This window comes from Lichenostomus cassidix, chromosome 29, assembly GCF_008360975.1.
Source record: "Lichenostomus cassidix isolate B80296 chromosome 29, HeHo_3.0, whole genome shotgun sequence".
In the NCBI taxonomy this organism is placed as follows: domain Eukaryota; kingdom Metazoa; phylum Chordata; class Aves; order Passeriformes; family Meliphagidae; genus Lichenostomus; species Lichenostomus cassidix.
In genome coordinates, this window is record NC_139509.1 from 2,133,843 (window position 1) to 2,149,547 (window position 15,705).

Here is a 15,705-nt window from a genome sequence, read left to right on the forward strand (position 1 = left end):
GGGAATGCTGGGACAGCCAAATCAGTGTGAGACTGGGCGAGACTGGGAAAGATAAATCAGTGTGGGACTGGGGATATCGGGAGAGACAAACCAGTGCGGAACTGGGAGCACTGGGAGACCGAACCAGTTTGGGACATATAAACCAGAGTGGCACTGGGAGAGCCAAAGCGGGGACTGGGGGGAACTGGAGGCAGCGGGAGAGCTAAACCAGTCTGGGACTGGGGGCACTGGGAGAGAAAAACAGTATTATAGTGGGGGTACTGGGAGAGCCAGTGGGGGACTGAGGGGACTGGGAGAGAGAGACCAGTGTGGGACTGGGAAAAGTAATCCAGTGTGGGACTGGGAGTGTTGAGAGACCAAACCAGTGTAGGACTGGGGGTACTGGGAGAACAAACCAGTGTGGAACTGGGAGAGAGAAAACAGTGCGGGACTGGAGAGACGAACCAGTCTGGAGGCACTGGGAGAATAAAACCCAGTGTGGGACTGGGAGAGAGAAAACAGTCTGGAACTGGGGGCACTGGGAGAGAGACAACAGTGTGGGACTGGGGGAACTGGGAGAGACAAACCAGTCTGGGGACTGGGAGAATAAAACCCAGTGTGGGACTGGGAGGGACTGGTGGCACTGGGGGAATTGAACCAGAGTGGCACTGGTGGGAACTGGTGTCACTGGGGGAATTGAACCAGTGTGGGACTGGGAGGGACTGGTGTCACTGGGGGAATTGAACCAGTGTGGCACTGGTGGGGACTGGTGGCACTGGGATCCGGTCCCCATCCCGGTGGCTCTAACGCTCGTCTCTCTCTCTCTCCCGCAGTGGCGCAAGAAGCGAATGCGCAGGTACGTGAAGCTCCCCCGGGGCTCGGGCCGGCCCCGTTTCACCGGGAGGGGTCCCGGCGGGCGGGGAGGGCCCGGCTCGGTGCTGTCCCGGTTCCGGCCCGGCTCGGTGCTGTCCCGGTTCCGGCCCGGCTCGGTGCTGTCCCGGCCCGGCTCGGTGCTGTCCCGGCCCGGCCCGGCTCGGTGCTGTCCCGGCTCGGCTCGGTCCCGGCCCGGCCCCGGGGGTGACGCCGCCGCCGCTCTGTCCCCAGGCTGAAGCGCAAGAGGAGGAAGATGAGGCAGAGGTCCAAGTAGCCGCCCCCGCCGGGGACGCGGCCCGGGGCCGGCCCGGTGACGCCGCGGTGCTGTCCCGGTGCTGTCCCGGTGCCGCGGGGGGTCCCGCCGTGCCGGACCGGTTCTGTGCTTTCTGGCGGCTGCTGTGCCGTGAATAAAATTTGGTTGTTGCTTACACGGTGTGGGTGCTCCGAGGGCGGGGGGCTGTGCCGGGCACCGGGGAGGGGGCAGGGGGCTCCTCCGGTAACGGGGGAACGGGGGGATGGGCTGGGAGCACCGTCCGGGGCTCCTCCGGTAACGGGACCGGACCGGGATCACCTCCGCGGGCAGTGGGGCTCATCCGGTACCGGGCAGGATTGGGAGAGGGGATCCGTCGGGAACAGAAGGCTGTCAGTACCGAGGGCTCCTCTTTCATTGGGCCCGGGAGCGGCACCGGGAGTCCTCCGGTAACGGGCAGGGGGCGGGACCGGGGCGGGGCTCCTCCGGGCTGGCTGAACCAGGGGGAAGGGGCGAACCAGGTAACGGGGCAGGTGGAGGGGACCGGGGGGTTTCTGCGGTAACGGGCAGGTGGATGGGGCTGGGGAATCCTCCGGTAACGGGGCACACAGGAGGCACGAGGAGGGGATTCCCCCGGTAACGGGACAGCTTCGGCTGCCGAGTGAGGAATCCCCGGTAACGGGGCGGGCGGGCGGTGCCGTGGGCAGGGCCCGGGGCCGGACGGAGCCGGGAGCGGAACGTTCCATCACCGGGACGTTCCGGGATCACCCACGCGGAGCCCGGCGCGGCGGCTCCCGCCGATGACGTCACGGTGACGTAGTTCCGGCGCGCCGCGCGCTCCCGGCGCCGCGCGGGTAGTTCCGGGCCGCCCCGGAAGCGGCGCTGAGCGGGTCCCGCCCGCCGCCGCACCGGCCGCGCGTTGTTGGCGCCGGAGGCCCCGCGGGGAGGCCGCGAGCCGGTGAGTGCGGGCAGGGGGAGGCCGCGCTCCGCCGCTGCCCGGGCCCTGCCGGTGGCGGTGCCAAGCCGTCCCGGGGCGCCTCGCGGGGCTGTCACGGGGCGCGGGTCCCGCAGCGCGGCGCTCGGTGCCGCCCGGGGCGCGGGGAGTGACTGCGGGAGACACCCCGGGATTCTTGCCGCGGCTCGGGGCTGAGGCGGCGCTGGGGCGGGCGGGGACAGCGGGGCGGGGGACACACCGGGGCCGTGCCGGGGGACATACCGGGGCTGGCGGGGGACACACCGGGGCCGTGCCGGGGGACACACCGGGGCCGTGCTGCCTCTCACCGGCTCGGCGGCACCCCGCGGCGGGTGTTCCTCCCGGTACCGGCGTTGCTCCCGTGCCCGGTGCCCCGGGACAGCTGTTTCCCCCTTGGTACCGGGATCCTCCCACTCTCCCTCACCCGTTCCCTCTGTCCGTGCCCGGTGCCCCGGGGTGAATGTTTCCCTCCTCCGCACCGCTACCGGAGTCCCTCCCGGTCCCTCCTTCCATCCCCGGAGCCCCGGTGAGAGTTTCCCTTCCCGCCGGTACCGGAGTCTCTCCCGGGCTCTCCCGCACTGTCCGGAGCTCCGGGGCGGCTCTTTCCCCACCGGTCCCTCCGTCACCCGTCCGTCCGTCCCTCCCTCCCTCCCCGGTGCTGCTGTCACTCCCCGGTGTTTCCCTCCCTCCTCCGGTACTGCCATCCCTCCCGCTCCTTCCCCCGGTGCCCGGGGTGGGTGAATCCCCCTGTTCCGGGATCACTCCTGTGATCCTACCGGGATGTCTCACCCTGTCCCTCCCTCCCCGGTGACTCCCCGCTCAGCCGGTACCTCGGTCACTCCCGCTTCTCCTCTCCCGGGGTGGATGTTTCCCCCTCTCCTCCTGTCCCCCGGTCCCTCCCGGTCCCTCCCACCATTCCCGGAGCCCCGGGGTTTGTGTTTCCCTCTCTTCTCCGGTACCGGAGCCACTCCCAGCCCCTCACTCCCGATCCCTCCCGCAATTCCCGGAGCCCCGGGGTGGGAGTTTCCCTCCGTTCCTGGGATCCTCCCGGTCCCTCTCTCCATCCTCCGGTGGTGCCATCAGTCCCGGTCCCTCTCCCCTGATCCCTCACGCAATACCTGCACCCCCGGGATGGGGGTTTCCCTGTGGTCCCGGGGCTCCTCCCGCTCCGTCCCTCCCTCCCTCCCTCCCTCCCTCTCCCGGTAATGGCATCACTCCCGGTCCCTCTCTCCTTCTCCCGGTGGTGCCATCACTCTCGGTCCCTGCCTCCCTCCCTCCCTCCCTCCCTCTCCCGGTGGTGCCATCACTCCCGGTCCCTCCCCGATGCCCCGGGGTGGCATTTCCCCAATCCCCCATCCCCATCTCCCCTCCCTCCCTCCCTCACCCACCTCTCCCTCTCCCCGCAGCCGCCGCCCCTCCCTCGAAGATGCCCGACCGCGACAGCCGCGACGGCTACGCCACGGGGGGCAGCGGGGACGAGGCGGGCGCCGGCGCCGACGACATCTGCCGCGACTTCCTGCGCAACGTGTGCAAGCGGGGTAAGCGCTGCCGCTTCCGGCACCCCGACATCTCCGAGGTCACCAACCTGGGCGTGCGCAAGAACGAGTTCATCTTCTGCCACGACTTCCAGAACAAGGAGTGCGTGCGCCTCAACTGCCGCTTCATCCACGGCACCAAGGAGGACGAGGACTGCTACAAGAAGACGGGCGAGCTGCCGCCGCGCCTGCGCCAGAAGGTGGCCGCCGGGCTGGGGCTGTCGCCCGCCGACCTGCCCAACAGCAAGGAGGAGGTGCCGATCTGCCGGGACTTCCTCAAGGGCGACTGCCAGCGCGGGGCCAAGTGCAAGTTCCAGCACCTGCAGCGGGACTACGAGTACGAGGCGCGGGGCCGGGAGCAGGGGCTGGGCCCCGGCGGGCGCCGCTACGAGCCCTACGACGGCCTCTACGACCCCGACGAGCCGGTGCTGAAGCGGCGGCGGGCCGAGGGGCTCTACGAGAGCTACGAGTACGGCTTCGCCAGCCCGCGGGCCGTGGAGTACCGGCTGCTGGAGGAGGAGAACGTGCTGCTGCGGAAGCGCGTGGAGGACCTCAAGAAGCAGGTGAACAACCTGCTGGCCACCAACGAGGTGCTGCTGGAGCAGAACGCCCAGTTCCGCAACCAGGCCAAGGTGATGACGCTCAGCTCCACGGCCACGGCCACCGAGCAGACTCTGGCGCCCACGGTGGGGACGGTCACCAACTACAACCACAGCATCGCGCAGACGCACACCACGCTCAGCAGCCAGGCCCTGCAGCCCCGCCCCGTCACCCAGCAGGATTTGGTGGCCCCGGCCGGCGCCCAGGCCGCCCCGCCGGCCAACGCCGCGCCCCCCATGAACCCCGAGATCGCGCCGCTGTCGGCGGCCCTGGCGCAGACCATCGCGCAGGGCATGGCCCCCCCGCCCGTGTCCATGGCGCCCGTGGCCGTGTCGGTGGCGCCGGTGGCCGTGTCCATGGCGCAGCCACTCGGCGGCATCACCATGAGCCACGCCACCACGCCCATGGTCACCTACCCCATCGCCTCGCAGAGCATGAGGATAACGGCCATGCCACACTGACCCCCACACCGGGGGACCCGCCGGACTGAGCCCGGGGGGCGGCGGGACGAGGACGGACGCACGGACCCTGGGGAGGCTGGCGGGGCTGGGGGTGCAGGACCCTCCCCCGGGGGGGCTGCGGGTGCTCCCCCCGAGCCCCCTGGACAGACTGAGCGCCGGGGCTGAGTCCCGGGAGCCGGGGGTGGCACCGGGGCTCCCCCCGCCCTGTAATGTTTTCAGCTATTAAAGCAAAAAACCCCAAACTACACGGGCCCGGCTGTCGCTGTCCCGGTGGTCACTGTCCGGTACCCCCGGGAAGGGCCGGCCGGCGGGGTGGGCACTCGGGGCGTGTCCGGGCTGGGGGAACACGTGACATTGGCCACGCCCTTCGCTGAGGCCACGCCCACCTCATAGATAAGGGCGCGGTCTAAGACACGTGACCAATGTGGGCGGGACATCTTCGTTATGGGCGTGGTAAAAACTTGGCCGTCAGCCAATGGGTGACGCAGTAGGCGTGGCGGGAAGCCCCGCGGTCAATGGGCGTGGCCAGGAGCTGGAGGGCAGCCAATGACCGACGCGTGCGGAGCGGGGGCGTGTCCTGGGCCGCGCCGCTCAGCCAATGGGCGACGCGTGCGTGCGGGGGGCGGGGCCGGGGCGGGGCCGGGGCGCAGCGGGAGCGGCGGCGGAGCGGGCGCGGCGGGAGCGGAGCGGGAGCGATGGAGCGGCGCGGCGGGCTCGGGCTGGCGGCTCTGGGCGCGCTGGGCCGGCGGCTGCTCTGGGCGCTGCCCGCCTACGCCGCGGGGCTGCTGGGGCTGGGCGCGGGCGCGCTCGTGCTCGCTCTCGCGCTCTACGCGGGCTGGCGGCGGCGGCGGCGCGCCCGGGAGCGCGGGATGCGCGCGGCCGAGCGCCTGCAGCGCGACGAGGAGGCGGCCGTGCGCGCCGCCGCCGCCGGGCTGGGCGCGGCCCGCGGGGAGCTGCCGGCCTGGGTAAGCGGGTGCTCGGGGCTCCCGCAGCGCCGTTATCGCCGGCGGGAAGGGCTCGGGGGAATCCCCGCCCCGCGCACCGCAGCCTCCCCGGTGGCACCTCCGGGGTTGGGAAGTGCAGTTCCCCCGGTGGGACCCCCGGGACTGTGCCCCGCTGAGGCTCCCCGGCTCTGCTGCGCTGCAGGCACCGCTGGAGTTCCCCTCCGGGCGGGACCCCCGGGCGGGACCCCCTTCCTGCTCCGCTGCAGCCCCGCTTGGCACCCCCGGGGACTCCCGGCAGCCTCACCGCACCCCCGTGCCCCGCTGCCGGTGTTCCCCGCCTGTCTGCGCCTTCCCGCCCGGCGGGACCCCCGGGGAGCCCCGACACCTGCAGCGCGTCCCCCCGCGCTCCGCCGCACCGAGCCCGCTCAGCTCTGCCCGGCCGGCGGGACCCCCGGGCTGTGCCCCGCGTCCCGCACCGCACTGCTGCACCGCGGGACCCCCGGGACCCCCGGACCGGGCACCCCCGGGTCCCTTCCGTGCTGCGCTGCAGACCCCGCTTGAGACTGCCGGGACCCCCCGGGACCCCCCGAGTCATCATCCCGGCTCCCCTCCGTGCTGCTTTCAGCCCCCCTTGGGTTTCCCGGTCGGCCGGGACCCCCGGCAGCCCCACCGAGCCCCGCTCTGAGCTCCGCGCCGTGCGGGACCCCCGGGCCGGGATCGCCGCCCCACCGAGAGCCCCCCGCGGCTGTCCCCGGGCGGAGCCGCCCCGCTGCATTCCCCGCTGCGGGGACACCCCCGGTACCGCCCGGGCCTTCCGGCAGTGCCGCGGTCGGGCCGTGACTCACCGGGCCGGGGGGGCCGCTTCCTGCCCGGCCGCGGATGGGGCGGCCGAGGGGGGGCCGGAGCGGTCCCAACCCCCTTTCCCGGGACTTCCCCCCACCGGGACCTCCTTTCGGGACCCCCGGGAACGGGCAGATGGCGGGGGGGCGGCGGGGCTGAGCGGCCCCCGCGGGGTCGCACCGGGAGGTTGGGGAAACTGAGGCACGGGGCTGGGAGGGGCCGCGCCCTGTCTGCCCCCCCGGGCTCAGGGCCCCCCCTGTCCCCCAGGTCAGCTTCCCGGATGTGGAGCGGGCGGAATGGCTGAACAAGGTGAGGTGTCCGTGTGTCCGGCCCGCCCCGCGGCGGCACCGCCTCCCCTCGCTCCGCACCCTGCGGCGCCCCCGGGCATCCTCCCTTCCCTCCCTCCCGCATCCCTCCTGCATCCTCCCTTCCCTCCCTCCTGCATCCCTCCTGCATCCTCCCTTCCCTCCTGCATCCTTCCATCCCTCCTGCATCCTCCCTTCTATCCCTCCTCCATCCTCCCTTCCCTCTCTCCCACATCCTCCCTTCCATCCCTCCTGCATCCTTCCATCTCTCTTCCATCCTCCCTTCCCTCCCTCCTGTGTCCCTCCCTCCTGGCCTCCTTCCGTCCGTCCCTCCCTCCCTCCCTCCTTCATCCCTGCATCCCTCCCTCTCTCCATCCCTTAATCCCTTAATCCCTCCCTCCCTCCCTCCCTGCATCCTTCTGTCCATCTCTTCCTCTCTCCCTCTCTCCATCTCCGGTGTCCATCCCTCCATTCCTGGTGTCCATCCCTCCATTCCTGATGTCCATCCCTCCATTCCCGTGTCCATCCCTCCATCCCGATGTCCATCCCTCCATCCCCTCTGTCCATTCCCGTGTCCATCCCTCTGTCCATTCCCGTGTCCATCCGTCCATCCCGATGTCCCCCGCTCGGTGTCCGGCAGGTCCTGGCCCAGGCCTGGCCGTTCTTCGGGCAGTACATGGAGAAGCTGCTGGTGGAGAACATCGCTCCGTCCATCCGCGCCTCCAACACCCACCTGCAGACCTTCACCTTCACCAAGGTGGACATGGGCGAGAAGGTAAACTCGGGGTCCCCCTGGCCCTTCGGACCCCCCAGACACCCCTCGCTGACCTCTGCCCCCCCCGCAGCCCCTCCGGGTCCTGGGGGTCCGAGCCCACCCCGGCACCCACAAGAAGCAGATCCTGCTGGACCTCAACATCAGGTGAGCCCCCCGTGAGGTGACAGCGCCAGGTCTGAGCCCCCCCCGGCTGGGCAGGGGTCCGGGGGGGCCGCGCTGGAGCTCCCCCCGCCTCCTGTCCCCTCAGCTATGTCGGTGACGTCCAGATCGACGTGGAGGTGAAAAAGTTCTTCTGCAAGGCAGGGGTGAAGGGGATGCAGGTGAGGGGGGCTTGGGGGGTCGGGAATGGCCCTGGGGGGGGTCGGGAATGGCTCTGGGGGGTCGGGAGTGGCCCTGGGGGGGTCGGGAATGGCCCTGGGGGGGTTGGGAATGGCCCTGGGGGGTCACATCTCATCGTCGCCTCCCCCCCAGCTGCACGGGATGCTCCGGATCATCCTGGAGCCCCTGCTGGGGGATGTGCCCATCGTGGGAGCTCTCACCATGTTCTTCATCCGCCGCCCGGTGAGTTTGGCCCTGTGACCCCCCCGGAAAGGGACCGGAAACCCCGGACCCCCCCAAAAAAAGATCGGCATCCCCCAGACCCCCCCCGGGACACACCGGGGGTCCTTCCCCCCTCTGACCCCATCCTGCCCCTCCCCAGACCCTGGACATCAACTGGACGGGGATGACCAACCTGCTGGACATCCCAGGACTCAGGTGAGCAGCACCCCTCTGCGGGGTCTCCCCGCCCCCCGGGACCCCCCCGGGACCCCCCCGAGTGACCGTGCGACCCCCCAGCTCCATGTCGGACACGATGATCATGGACACCATCTCGTCCTACCTGGTGCTGCCCAACCGGCTGCTGGTGCCGCTCGTGCCCGACCTGCCCGAGGCCGCGCAGCTCCGCTGTCCCCTCCCGCGGGTAAGGCGGGCCGGGGGGGTCCCGGGGGGGTCCCGGGGGTCGTGTCGCCTCTCTCTGACCCCTCCTGTCCCCAGGGCGTGGTTCGGGTGCACCTGCGGGCCGCGCGGGACCTACGCTGCAAGGATCGCTTCATGGGCGGGCTGGTGGAGGGCAAGTCTGACCCCTACGCTGTCCTGCGCGTGGGGACACAGGTGGCCACCAGCCGCGTCATCGACGACAACCTCAACCCCACCTGGGACGAGGTGTACGAGGTGAGAGCCCCCCGGCAGGGTGGGGAGACCCCCGGAGCCTCCCCCGAATTGCAGAGTCACCTCTGAAGCTCTGAGTGTCCCCAGCGGGGCTGTGGGGACAGGGAGACCCCGACCCTTGTGGGGACAGGGACACCACGACCCCGCCGGGCTGTGGGGACCCCCGGAGCCTCCCCCAAACTGCGGAGTCACCCCATGCCCTCTTCCCTGACCCTCTGAGTGTCCCCAGCGGGGCTGTGGGGACAGGGACAGCCCGAGCCCTCTGTGGGGACAGGGACAGCCCGACCCTGCCGGGCTGGACACGGGGACAGGGACAGGGACAGCCGGACCCCGCTGTGGGGACAGGGACACCCCGCGACCCCCCCGTTTCTGTCCCCCCCAGTTCATCGTGCACGAAGTTCCCGGGCAGGAGGTGGAGGTGGAGCTCTTCGACAAAGACCCCGACAAGGACGATCTCCTGGGCAGGTGAGGGGGGGTCGCGCCCCCAAATTGCCGGCGGGGGGAGGGGGCTGATGCCCCCCCAGAGCCCCCCACCCCAAATTCCCGGGATCTCCCATCCCCCAGGATGAAGCTGGACCTCGGGGAGGTGCTCCGAGCTCGGGTGATGGAGGAGGTGGGTGCTGCGGGAAGGGGGGATGGAGGAGGTTTTTGGGGTATTTTTGGGGTTTTTTTCCCTGTTTTGGGGTCTGGGGGGGTCGCGCTGACGCCCCCTCCCCGCAGTGGTTCCCGCTGCAGGAGGGGGGTCAGGGTCGCCTCCACCTGCTCCTGGAATGGCTCTCCCTGCTCTCCGACGCCTCCAAGCTGGAGCAGGTCAGTGTGATGAGCTCGTTTGGGCTCAGCTGTGCTCGGGGGGGTCCTGGGGTGGTCCTGCCCCAACCGACCCCCCCCTTTTCTCGGCGTGGCCCCCCAGGTTTTGGAAAAGAACCGAACGATCGTGGCCAAACCTGACCCTCCCTCCGCCGCCATCTTGGTCGTGTACCTGGACAGGGCCGAGGGGCTGCCCGTGAGTGAGGGTCTGGGGGGCTTGGGGGGCTTCGGGGGGGTTCTGGGCACTGCCCCGGGAGGGTCAGAGGTGGGGGAAGCCCCCTGACCCCCCATTTCCGCGCAGATCAAGAAGCCGGGGAAGGAGCCCAACCCCGTGGTTCAGGTCTCTGTGCAGGACGTCACAAGGGAGAGCAAGGTGGGGAGGGGTCTGGGGGTCCTGGGGGGCTTCGGGGGGTCCCAAAGGGGATGTGGGGGGACGGCAGGGTCTGACCTGAGCCCCCCAGGTGGTCTGCAACACCTCGGCCCCCGTCTGGGAAGACGCTTTCCGCTTCTTCCTGCACGACCCCAGGAACCAGGATGTGGATTTCCAGGTGAGACCCCAACCCTCCAAATCCCCCCAAATTCCCCCGTCCCATGTCCCTCCAGATCCCCCCAAATCCCCCCAAATTCTCCAGTCCCATGTCCCTCCAGATCCCCCCAAATCCCCTCTCCTGTGTCCTCAAATCCTCCAAACCCCCATTTCCTCCCCCACTTTTTCCCCCACCCTTCCCCCCTTTCCCCTTTCCCCCTTCCTCTTCCCCCTCTTCCCTCTCCGTTCCTTTCTCCCTGCCTTCTTCCTCCTTTTTTCCTCCCTTTCCCCCCTTTTCCCCTCCTCTTCTCCCCTTTTCCCCCTCATTTCTCCCTTTTCCCTCTCATTTCCCCCTTTTCCCCCTCATTTCCCCCTTTCCCCCTCGTTTCCCTTTTCCACTTTTTTCCCCTTTCCCTCATTTCCCACATTTTCCCCATTTCCCCCCAATTCCTCCCCATTTCCCCCCCCATTTCTCGAGGTGACACCCCCAAACCGCCCCTCAGTGACCCCCCGTGCCCGCAGGTCAAGGACGACCCCCGGCAGACCCCGCTGGGGTCACTGTCGCTGCCGCTGTCGCGACTGCTCGAGTCGCCCGAGCTGACCCTGGGCGAGCCTTTCCCGCTGCAGCGCTCGGGGCCCGCGGCGCGCCTGCACCTCAAACTCGTCCTGCGGGTGAGGAGGGGTCGCGGCAGGGGTTTTGGGGGTCTCGAGGGGGTTTTCGGGGTGTCCCGAGGGGGTTTTGGGGTTTTTTGGGGGGTCCTGTCCCTGCCCACCCTGGCCGAGCCTTTCCCGCTGCAGCTCTCGGGGTGCTGCAGCATCTCCAGCTTGTCCCGCAGGTGAGGAGGGGTCCCGGGGGGGTTTTGGGGGTCCCGGGGGGAAATTTTGGGGAGGTTTTGGAGGGTCCTGCCGCTGCCCACTCCCCCGAGCTGACCCTGGCTGAGCCTTTCCGCTGCAGCGCTCAGGTTGCGCCTGAGCCTCAGGCTCGTCCCGCGGGTGAGGAGGGGTTTTGGGGGTCCCGGGGGGGTTTTGGGGGGTCCCGGAGGGAAATTTTGGGGGTCTCGAGGGTGTTTTGGGGGATCTAGGGGGGTTCCTAGGGGGTTTTGGGGGAATTTTGGGTCGTTCTGCCCCTGCCCACCTCACTCGCCTGCTCAAGCTCGTCCCGCGGGTGAGGAGTGGTCCGGCGGGATTTTGGGTGATTTTTGGGGGATTTTGGGGGTCCCATCCCCCGTGCTGACCCCCAGCCCCACAGGTGCTGTTCCAGGACCCCCCCGAGGCCAGCGCGACCCCCGCCGCAGCCCCCCAGGGACAAGCGGAGTCCCCGAGCGGTGACACGGCGGGACCCCCAGCCAGACCGAGCCGGGCCAGCCCCGACCCGCGCTTCGGCACCGAGGTGGGCTTCGGGGGTCCCGGGGGGCTTCGGGGGGGCTCCTGGGGGTCAGGATGGGGGTCCCGGGGCGTCCTGAGGGGCAGAATGGGGGTCCCGGGGGGTTCGGAGGCGGTGGGAGTCCCCCGGTGGTCCCGGGGGGGTTTCGGTGATCCCCGTGGTCCTGGGGGTCCGGCGGTCCCGGTCGACCCCCGGCAGCTCGCGGTGGTCCCCGGTGGTCCCCCGGTAGTTCGTGGTGGTCCTGGGGGCTTCTGGCGGCTCCCGGTGGTTCCAGGGAGCTTCTGGTGGTCCCGGGGGGTCCCGGCGGTCTCAGTTGCCCCCCGGCAGCTCTCGGAAGTCCCAGGGAGCTCCATGGTGGTCGCGGGGGTATCCCGGTGGTCCGCGGTGGGTCTGGTTGTCCCTGGCGGTCCCGGGGGATCCGGTAGTCCCGGTCGCCCCCAGCAGCTCGCGGTGGTCCTGAGGGGTCCCGGGTGGTCCCGGGGGAGTCCGGTGGTCCAGGTCGTCCCCCGGCAGCTCTCGGTGGTCCCAGGGAGGTCCACGGGAGTCCCGGTGGTCCCGGGGGATCAGGTGGTCGCGCTCGCCCTCCGGCGGCTCTCGGTGGTCCCGGGGTGTCCCGCTGGTCCCGGTCGCCCCCGGCAGCTCGCGGTGGTCCCAGGGGAGTCCGGGGCTGTCAGTAGCCGAGCTCCCGGTGGTCCCGGGATGTCCCGGTGGTCCCAGGGGAGTCCCGGTAGTCCCGGTGGTCCCGGGGGTGTCCCAGTGGTGCCGGTGGTCCCCGGTAGTCCCGGGGGGGTCCCGGTAGTCCCGCTCGCCCTCCGGCGGCTCTCGGTGGTCCTGGGGAAGTCCGGGTGATCCCCTGTGGGTCCCGCGGAGTCCCGGTGGTCCCGGTAGTCCCGGTGGTCTCGGAGGTGTCCCGCTAGTCCCGGTGGTCTCGGGGATGTCCCGGTGGTCCCAGGGTGTCCCGGTAGTCCCGGTGGTCCCGGTGGTCCCGGTAGTCCCGGTGGTCCCGGGGGGTCCCGGTAGCCCCGCTCGCCCCCTCACCTCGCGGCGGTCCGGTTGCAGCGCGTGCTGCGGATCGAGCTGCTGGAGGCCGAGGACCTGGTGGCCAAGGACCACCGGCTGGGCGGCATGGTCCGCGGCCGCTCTGACCCCTACGCCAAGGTCCGAGCCGGCGGGAGGAGCTTCCGCAGCAGGGTGGTGAAGGAGGAGCTGAACCCGCGCTGGAACGAGAGCTACGAGGTACCGCGGGGAAACTGAGGCACGGCGGGGAAACTGAGGCACGGCGGGGAAACTGAGGGGAAACTGAGGGGAAACTGAGGCACGGCGGGAGTTAAAGTAAGGGGAAATGAGGGGAAACTGAGGCAGGGTGGGAAACTGAGGCACGGAGAGTCCTGGAAGGGAAACTGAGGCACGCAGGGGAAACTGAGGGGAAACTGAGGCACGGAGGAGGGAAACAGGGAAACTGAGGCACAAGTGAGGGAAACTGAGGCAGAGTGGAAAACTGAGGGGAAACTGAGGGGAAACTGGGGAAACTGAGGCACGGTGGGAACGGAGGGGAAACTGAGGCACAGAGGGGAAACAGAGGGGAAACTGGGGGGAAACCGAGGCAGGGCAGGAAACTGAGGGGAAACTGGGGAAACTGAGGCACGGGAGAGGGAAACTGAGGCAGGGCGGGAAACTGAGGCACGGAGAGTCCTGGAAGGGGAAACTGAGGCACAGGAGAGGGAAACTGAGGGGAAATGAGGGGAAACTGAGGCACGGAGGAGGCAGGGGGATAATTGAGGGGAAACTGAGGGGAAACTGAGGCACAGGTGAGGGAAACTGAGGCACGGAGAGTCCCTGGAAGGGAAACTGAGGCACGCAGGGGAAATTGAGGGGAAGCTGAGGGGAAATGAGGGGAAACTGAGGCACGGGTGAGGGAAACAGGAGAACTGAGGGGAAACTGAGGCACAGCAGGAGGGAAACTGAGGCACGGCGGAAAACTGAGGGGAAATGAGGGGAAACTGAGGCACGGAGTGTTCTGGAAGGGAAACTGAGGCACAGGGGTGTCCCGAGAGAAGCTAAGCAAGTCTCTGGAATATTAGAATTAATATAAAATAATTACCTTCATGTATAACAATACATTATATATTATAAGCTTTTATAATGATGTATAAAAGCATTTATAAATATCTAATATTTATCAATACATAAATATGTAGTTTATAAAGCGATAACGTGTTTTATAATTACAATAATGTATGATATACATAACACATTATATTATATAAATACATATAAATACATATTAACCTACATTAATACATCACTAGGAAACTACCACACATTACAATTAAATATGAAATATTACAACTGCAAACCCACAAAATATGGATAGCAAAATATGAATTATTAGGAATTGATTAATAATTTCCCCCAGGTGATCGTGGACAACATCCCAGGGCAGGACGTGGAGTTTGACATCTTCGACAAGGACATCGACAAGGATGATTTCCTGGGCCGGTGGGAGATTGGGGGAGTTTTGGGGGTTTTGGGTGATTTTAGGGGTTTGGGGTGGAATTTGGGGGGTTCTGGGTTGGGATTTAGGGCATCCAGAGGGGAGTTTTGGGGGGTCTGGGGGTTTTGGGGTTTTGGGGTGGAATTTGGGGGATCCAGGTGGGGATTTAGGGGATCCAAAGGGGTTTTGGGAGGATCCAGAGGGGAGATTTTTGGGGTCCGGGGGGTTTTTAGGGTTTTGGGGTGGAATTTGGGGAGGTTTTAGGGGGTTTGGGATGGAATTTGGGGTTTCTGGGTTGGGATTTAGGGGATCCAAGTGGGTTTTGGGAAAATCCAGAGGGGAGTTTTGGGGGTTTTGGGTGATTTTAGGGGGTTTGGGGTGGAATTTGGGGTTTCTGGGTTGGGATTTAGGGGATCCAAGTGGGTTTTGGGAGGATCCAGAGGGGAGTTTTGGGGGGTCTGGGGTGGTGTTTGGGAGGTCCGAGGGGGTTTTTTTGGGATTCTGGGGTTTTTTGGGGTTTTGGGGTGTTTTTGGGTTCTGGGGTTTTTTTTGGATATCTGGGTTTTTTTGAGGTTTTTGGGGGGTTTTTTTGGGTTCTGGGGTTTTTTTGGAGTTCTGGGGTTTTTGGGGGTTCAGGGTTTTTTTGGGTTCTGGGTTTTTTTGGGGTTCTGGGTTTTTTGGGGGTTCAGGGTTTTTTTGGGGTTTGGGGTTTTTTGGGGATTTTGGGGTTGTTTTTGGGGTTTGGGGTCTCACTGTGCCCCCTGCAGGTGCAAAGTGCCCCTGAGGAGAGTCCTGAGCAGCAGAGTGGTGGATGAGGTGGGTGAGGAGCTGGGGGGGCTTGGGGTCACTGCGGGGTCATTTGGGGTCATTTGGGGTCACTAAGGGGTCACTTTGAGGTCACTAAGGGGTCACTTTGAGGTCACTTTGGCTTCACTTGGGGGGGTCACTTTGGGGTCACTTTAGGGTCATTTAGGGTCATTTGGGGTCACTTTGGGGTTACTGTGGGGTCATTTTGGGGGTCACTTGTGGGGTCAGTTTGGGGTCACTTTGAGGTCACTTGGGGGTCACTTTGGGGTCACTGAGAAGTCAGTTTGGGGTCACTGGGGGATCACTGGGGCAGATAATTTGGGAGGGGTCTCACCTGGGAGGTCTCACCTGGGGGATTTGAAATCTCACTGGGGATTTTGGGGTCTCACCAGGGGGGTTTAGGGTCTCACCTGAGGGGGTTTGGGGTCTCACTGGGTGGATTTTGGGGTCTCACCAGGGGTCTCACTGGGGTCTTTGAGGTCTCACCGGGGGTCTCACTGGGGGTTTAGGGTCTCACTGGGGGTTTAGGGTCTCACCGGGGGTTTGGGGTCTCACCGGGGGTCTCACCCCCCCCCCAGTGGCTGCCCCTGCAGGATGTCAAGTCAGGCAAACTCCACGTGAGGCTGGAGAGCCTCGAGCCACAGCCCAGCGCTGCCCTGCTGGACCAGGTACTGACCCTACAGACCCGAAATCGGCCCCAAACACACCCTGAACACACCCCATGGACCACAAACTGACCTTAAACACACCCCATGGACCCCAAACACACCCTAATCCCACCCTATGGACTCCAAACACACCCTGAATCCACCCTATAGACCCCAAATCCACCCCATGGACCCCAAACCAACCCTAATCCCACCCTATAGACCCCAAACTGACCCTAAACACACCCTAAACCCACCCTATGGCCCTAAACCCACCCCAAACTGGCCCCATGGAC

The 15,705-nt window shown here is 67.0% G+C and overlaps 2 protein-coding genes across 3 annotated transcripts in view; both read left to right on the plus strand.

Moving 5' to 3' along the window:
- The first annotated feature begins 1,965 nt into the window (after nt 1-1,965).
- Nucleotides 1,966-4,916, plus strand: ZC3H10 (zinc finger CCCH-type containing 10). The gene is made up of 2 exons (XM_085041126.1): nt 1,966-2,060; nt 3,482-4,916. The coding sequence occupies exon 2, from the start codon at nt 3,502-3,504 to the stop codon at nt 4,669-4,671; it is 1,170 nt and encodes a 389-aa protein (XP_084897252.1). The 5' UTR covers nt 1,966-2,060; nt 3,482-3,501; the 3' UTR covers nt 4,672-4,916.
- Nucleotides 4,917-5,328: 412 nt separating this feature from the next.
- Nucleotides 5,329-15,705, plus strand: part of ESYT1 (extended synaptotagmin 1) — an 18,637-nt gene continuing 8,260 nt past the window's right edge. For both annotated transcript variants that reach the window (XM_085041110.1, XM_085041109.1), the window contains exons 1-21: nt 5,329-5,636; nt 6,723-6,764; nt 7,401-7,535; nt 7,606-7,679; nt 7,783-7,855; nt 8,007-8,096; nt 8,236-8,291; nt 8,373-8,496; nt 8,571-8,747; nt 9,127-9,209; nt 9,309-9,357; nt 9,465-9,554; nt 9,655-9,747; nt 9,853-9,924; nt 10,013-10,099; nt 10,600-10,749; nt 11,327-11,467; nt 12,521-12,697; nt 13,878-13,960; nt 14,723-14,771; nt 15,341-15,430. In XM_085041110.1, coding sequence (XP_084897236.1) covers nt 5,367-5,636; nt 6,723-6,764; nt 7,401-7,535; nt 7,606-7,679; nt 7,783-7,855; nt 8,007-8,096; nt 8,236-8,291; nt 8,373-8,496; nt 8,571-8,747; nt 9,127-9,209; nt 9,309-9,357; nt 9,465-9,554; nt 9,655-9,747; nt 9,853-9,924; nt 10,013-10,099; nt 10,600-10,749; nt 11,327-11,467; nt 12,521-12,697; nt 13,878-13,960; nt 14,723-14,771; nt 15,341-15,430 — 2,205 coding nt within the window. In that variant the 5' untranslated portion in view covers nt 5,329-5,366. The remainder of the gene's footprint in view (nt 5,637-6,722; nt 6,765-7,400; nt 7,536-7,605; nt 7,680-7,782; nt 7,856-8,006; nt 8,097-8,235; nt 8,292-8,372; nt 8,497-8,570; nt 8,748-9,126; nt 9,210-9,308; nt 9,358-9,464; nt 9,555-9,654; nt 9,748-9,852; nt 9,925-10,012; nt 10,100-10,599; nt 10,750-11,326; nt 11,468-12,520; nt 12,698-13,877; nt 13,961-14,722; nt 14,772-15,340; nt 15,431-15,705) is intronic.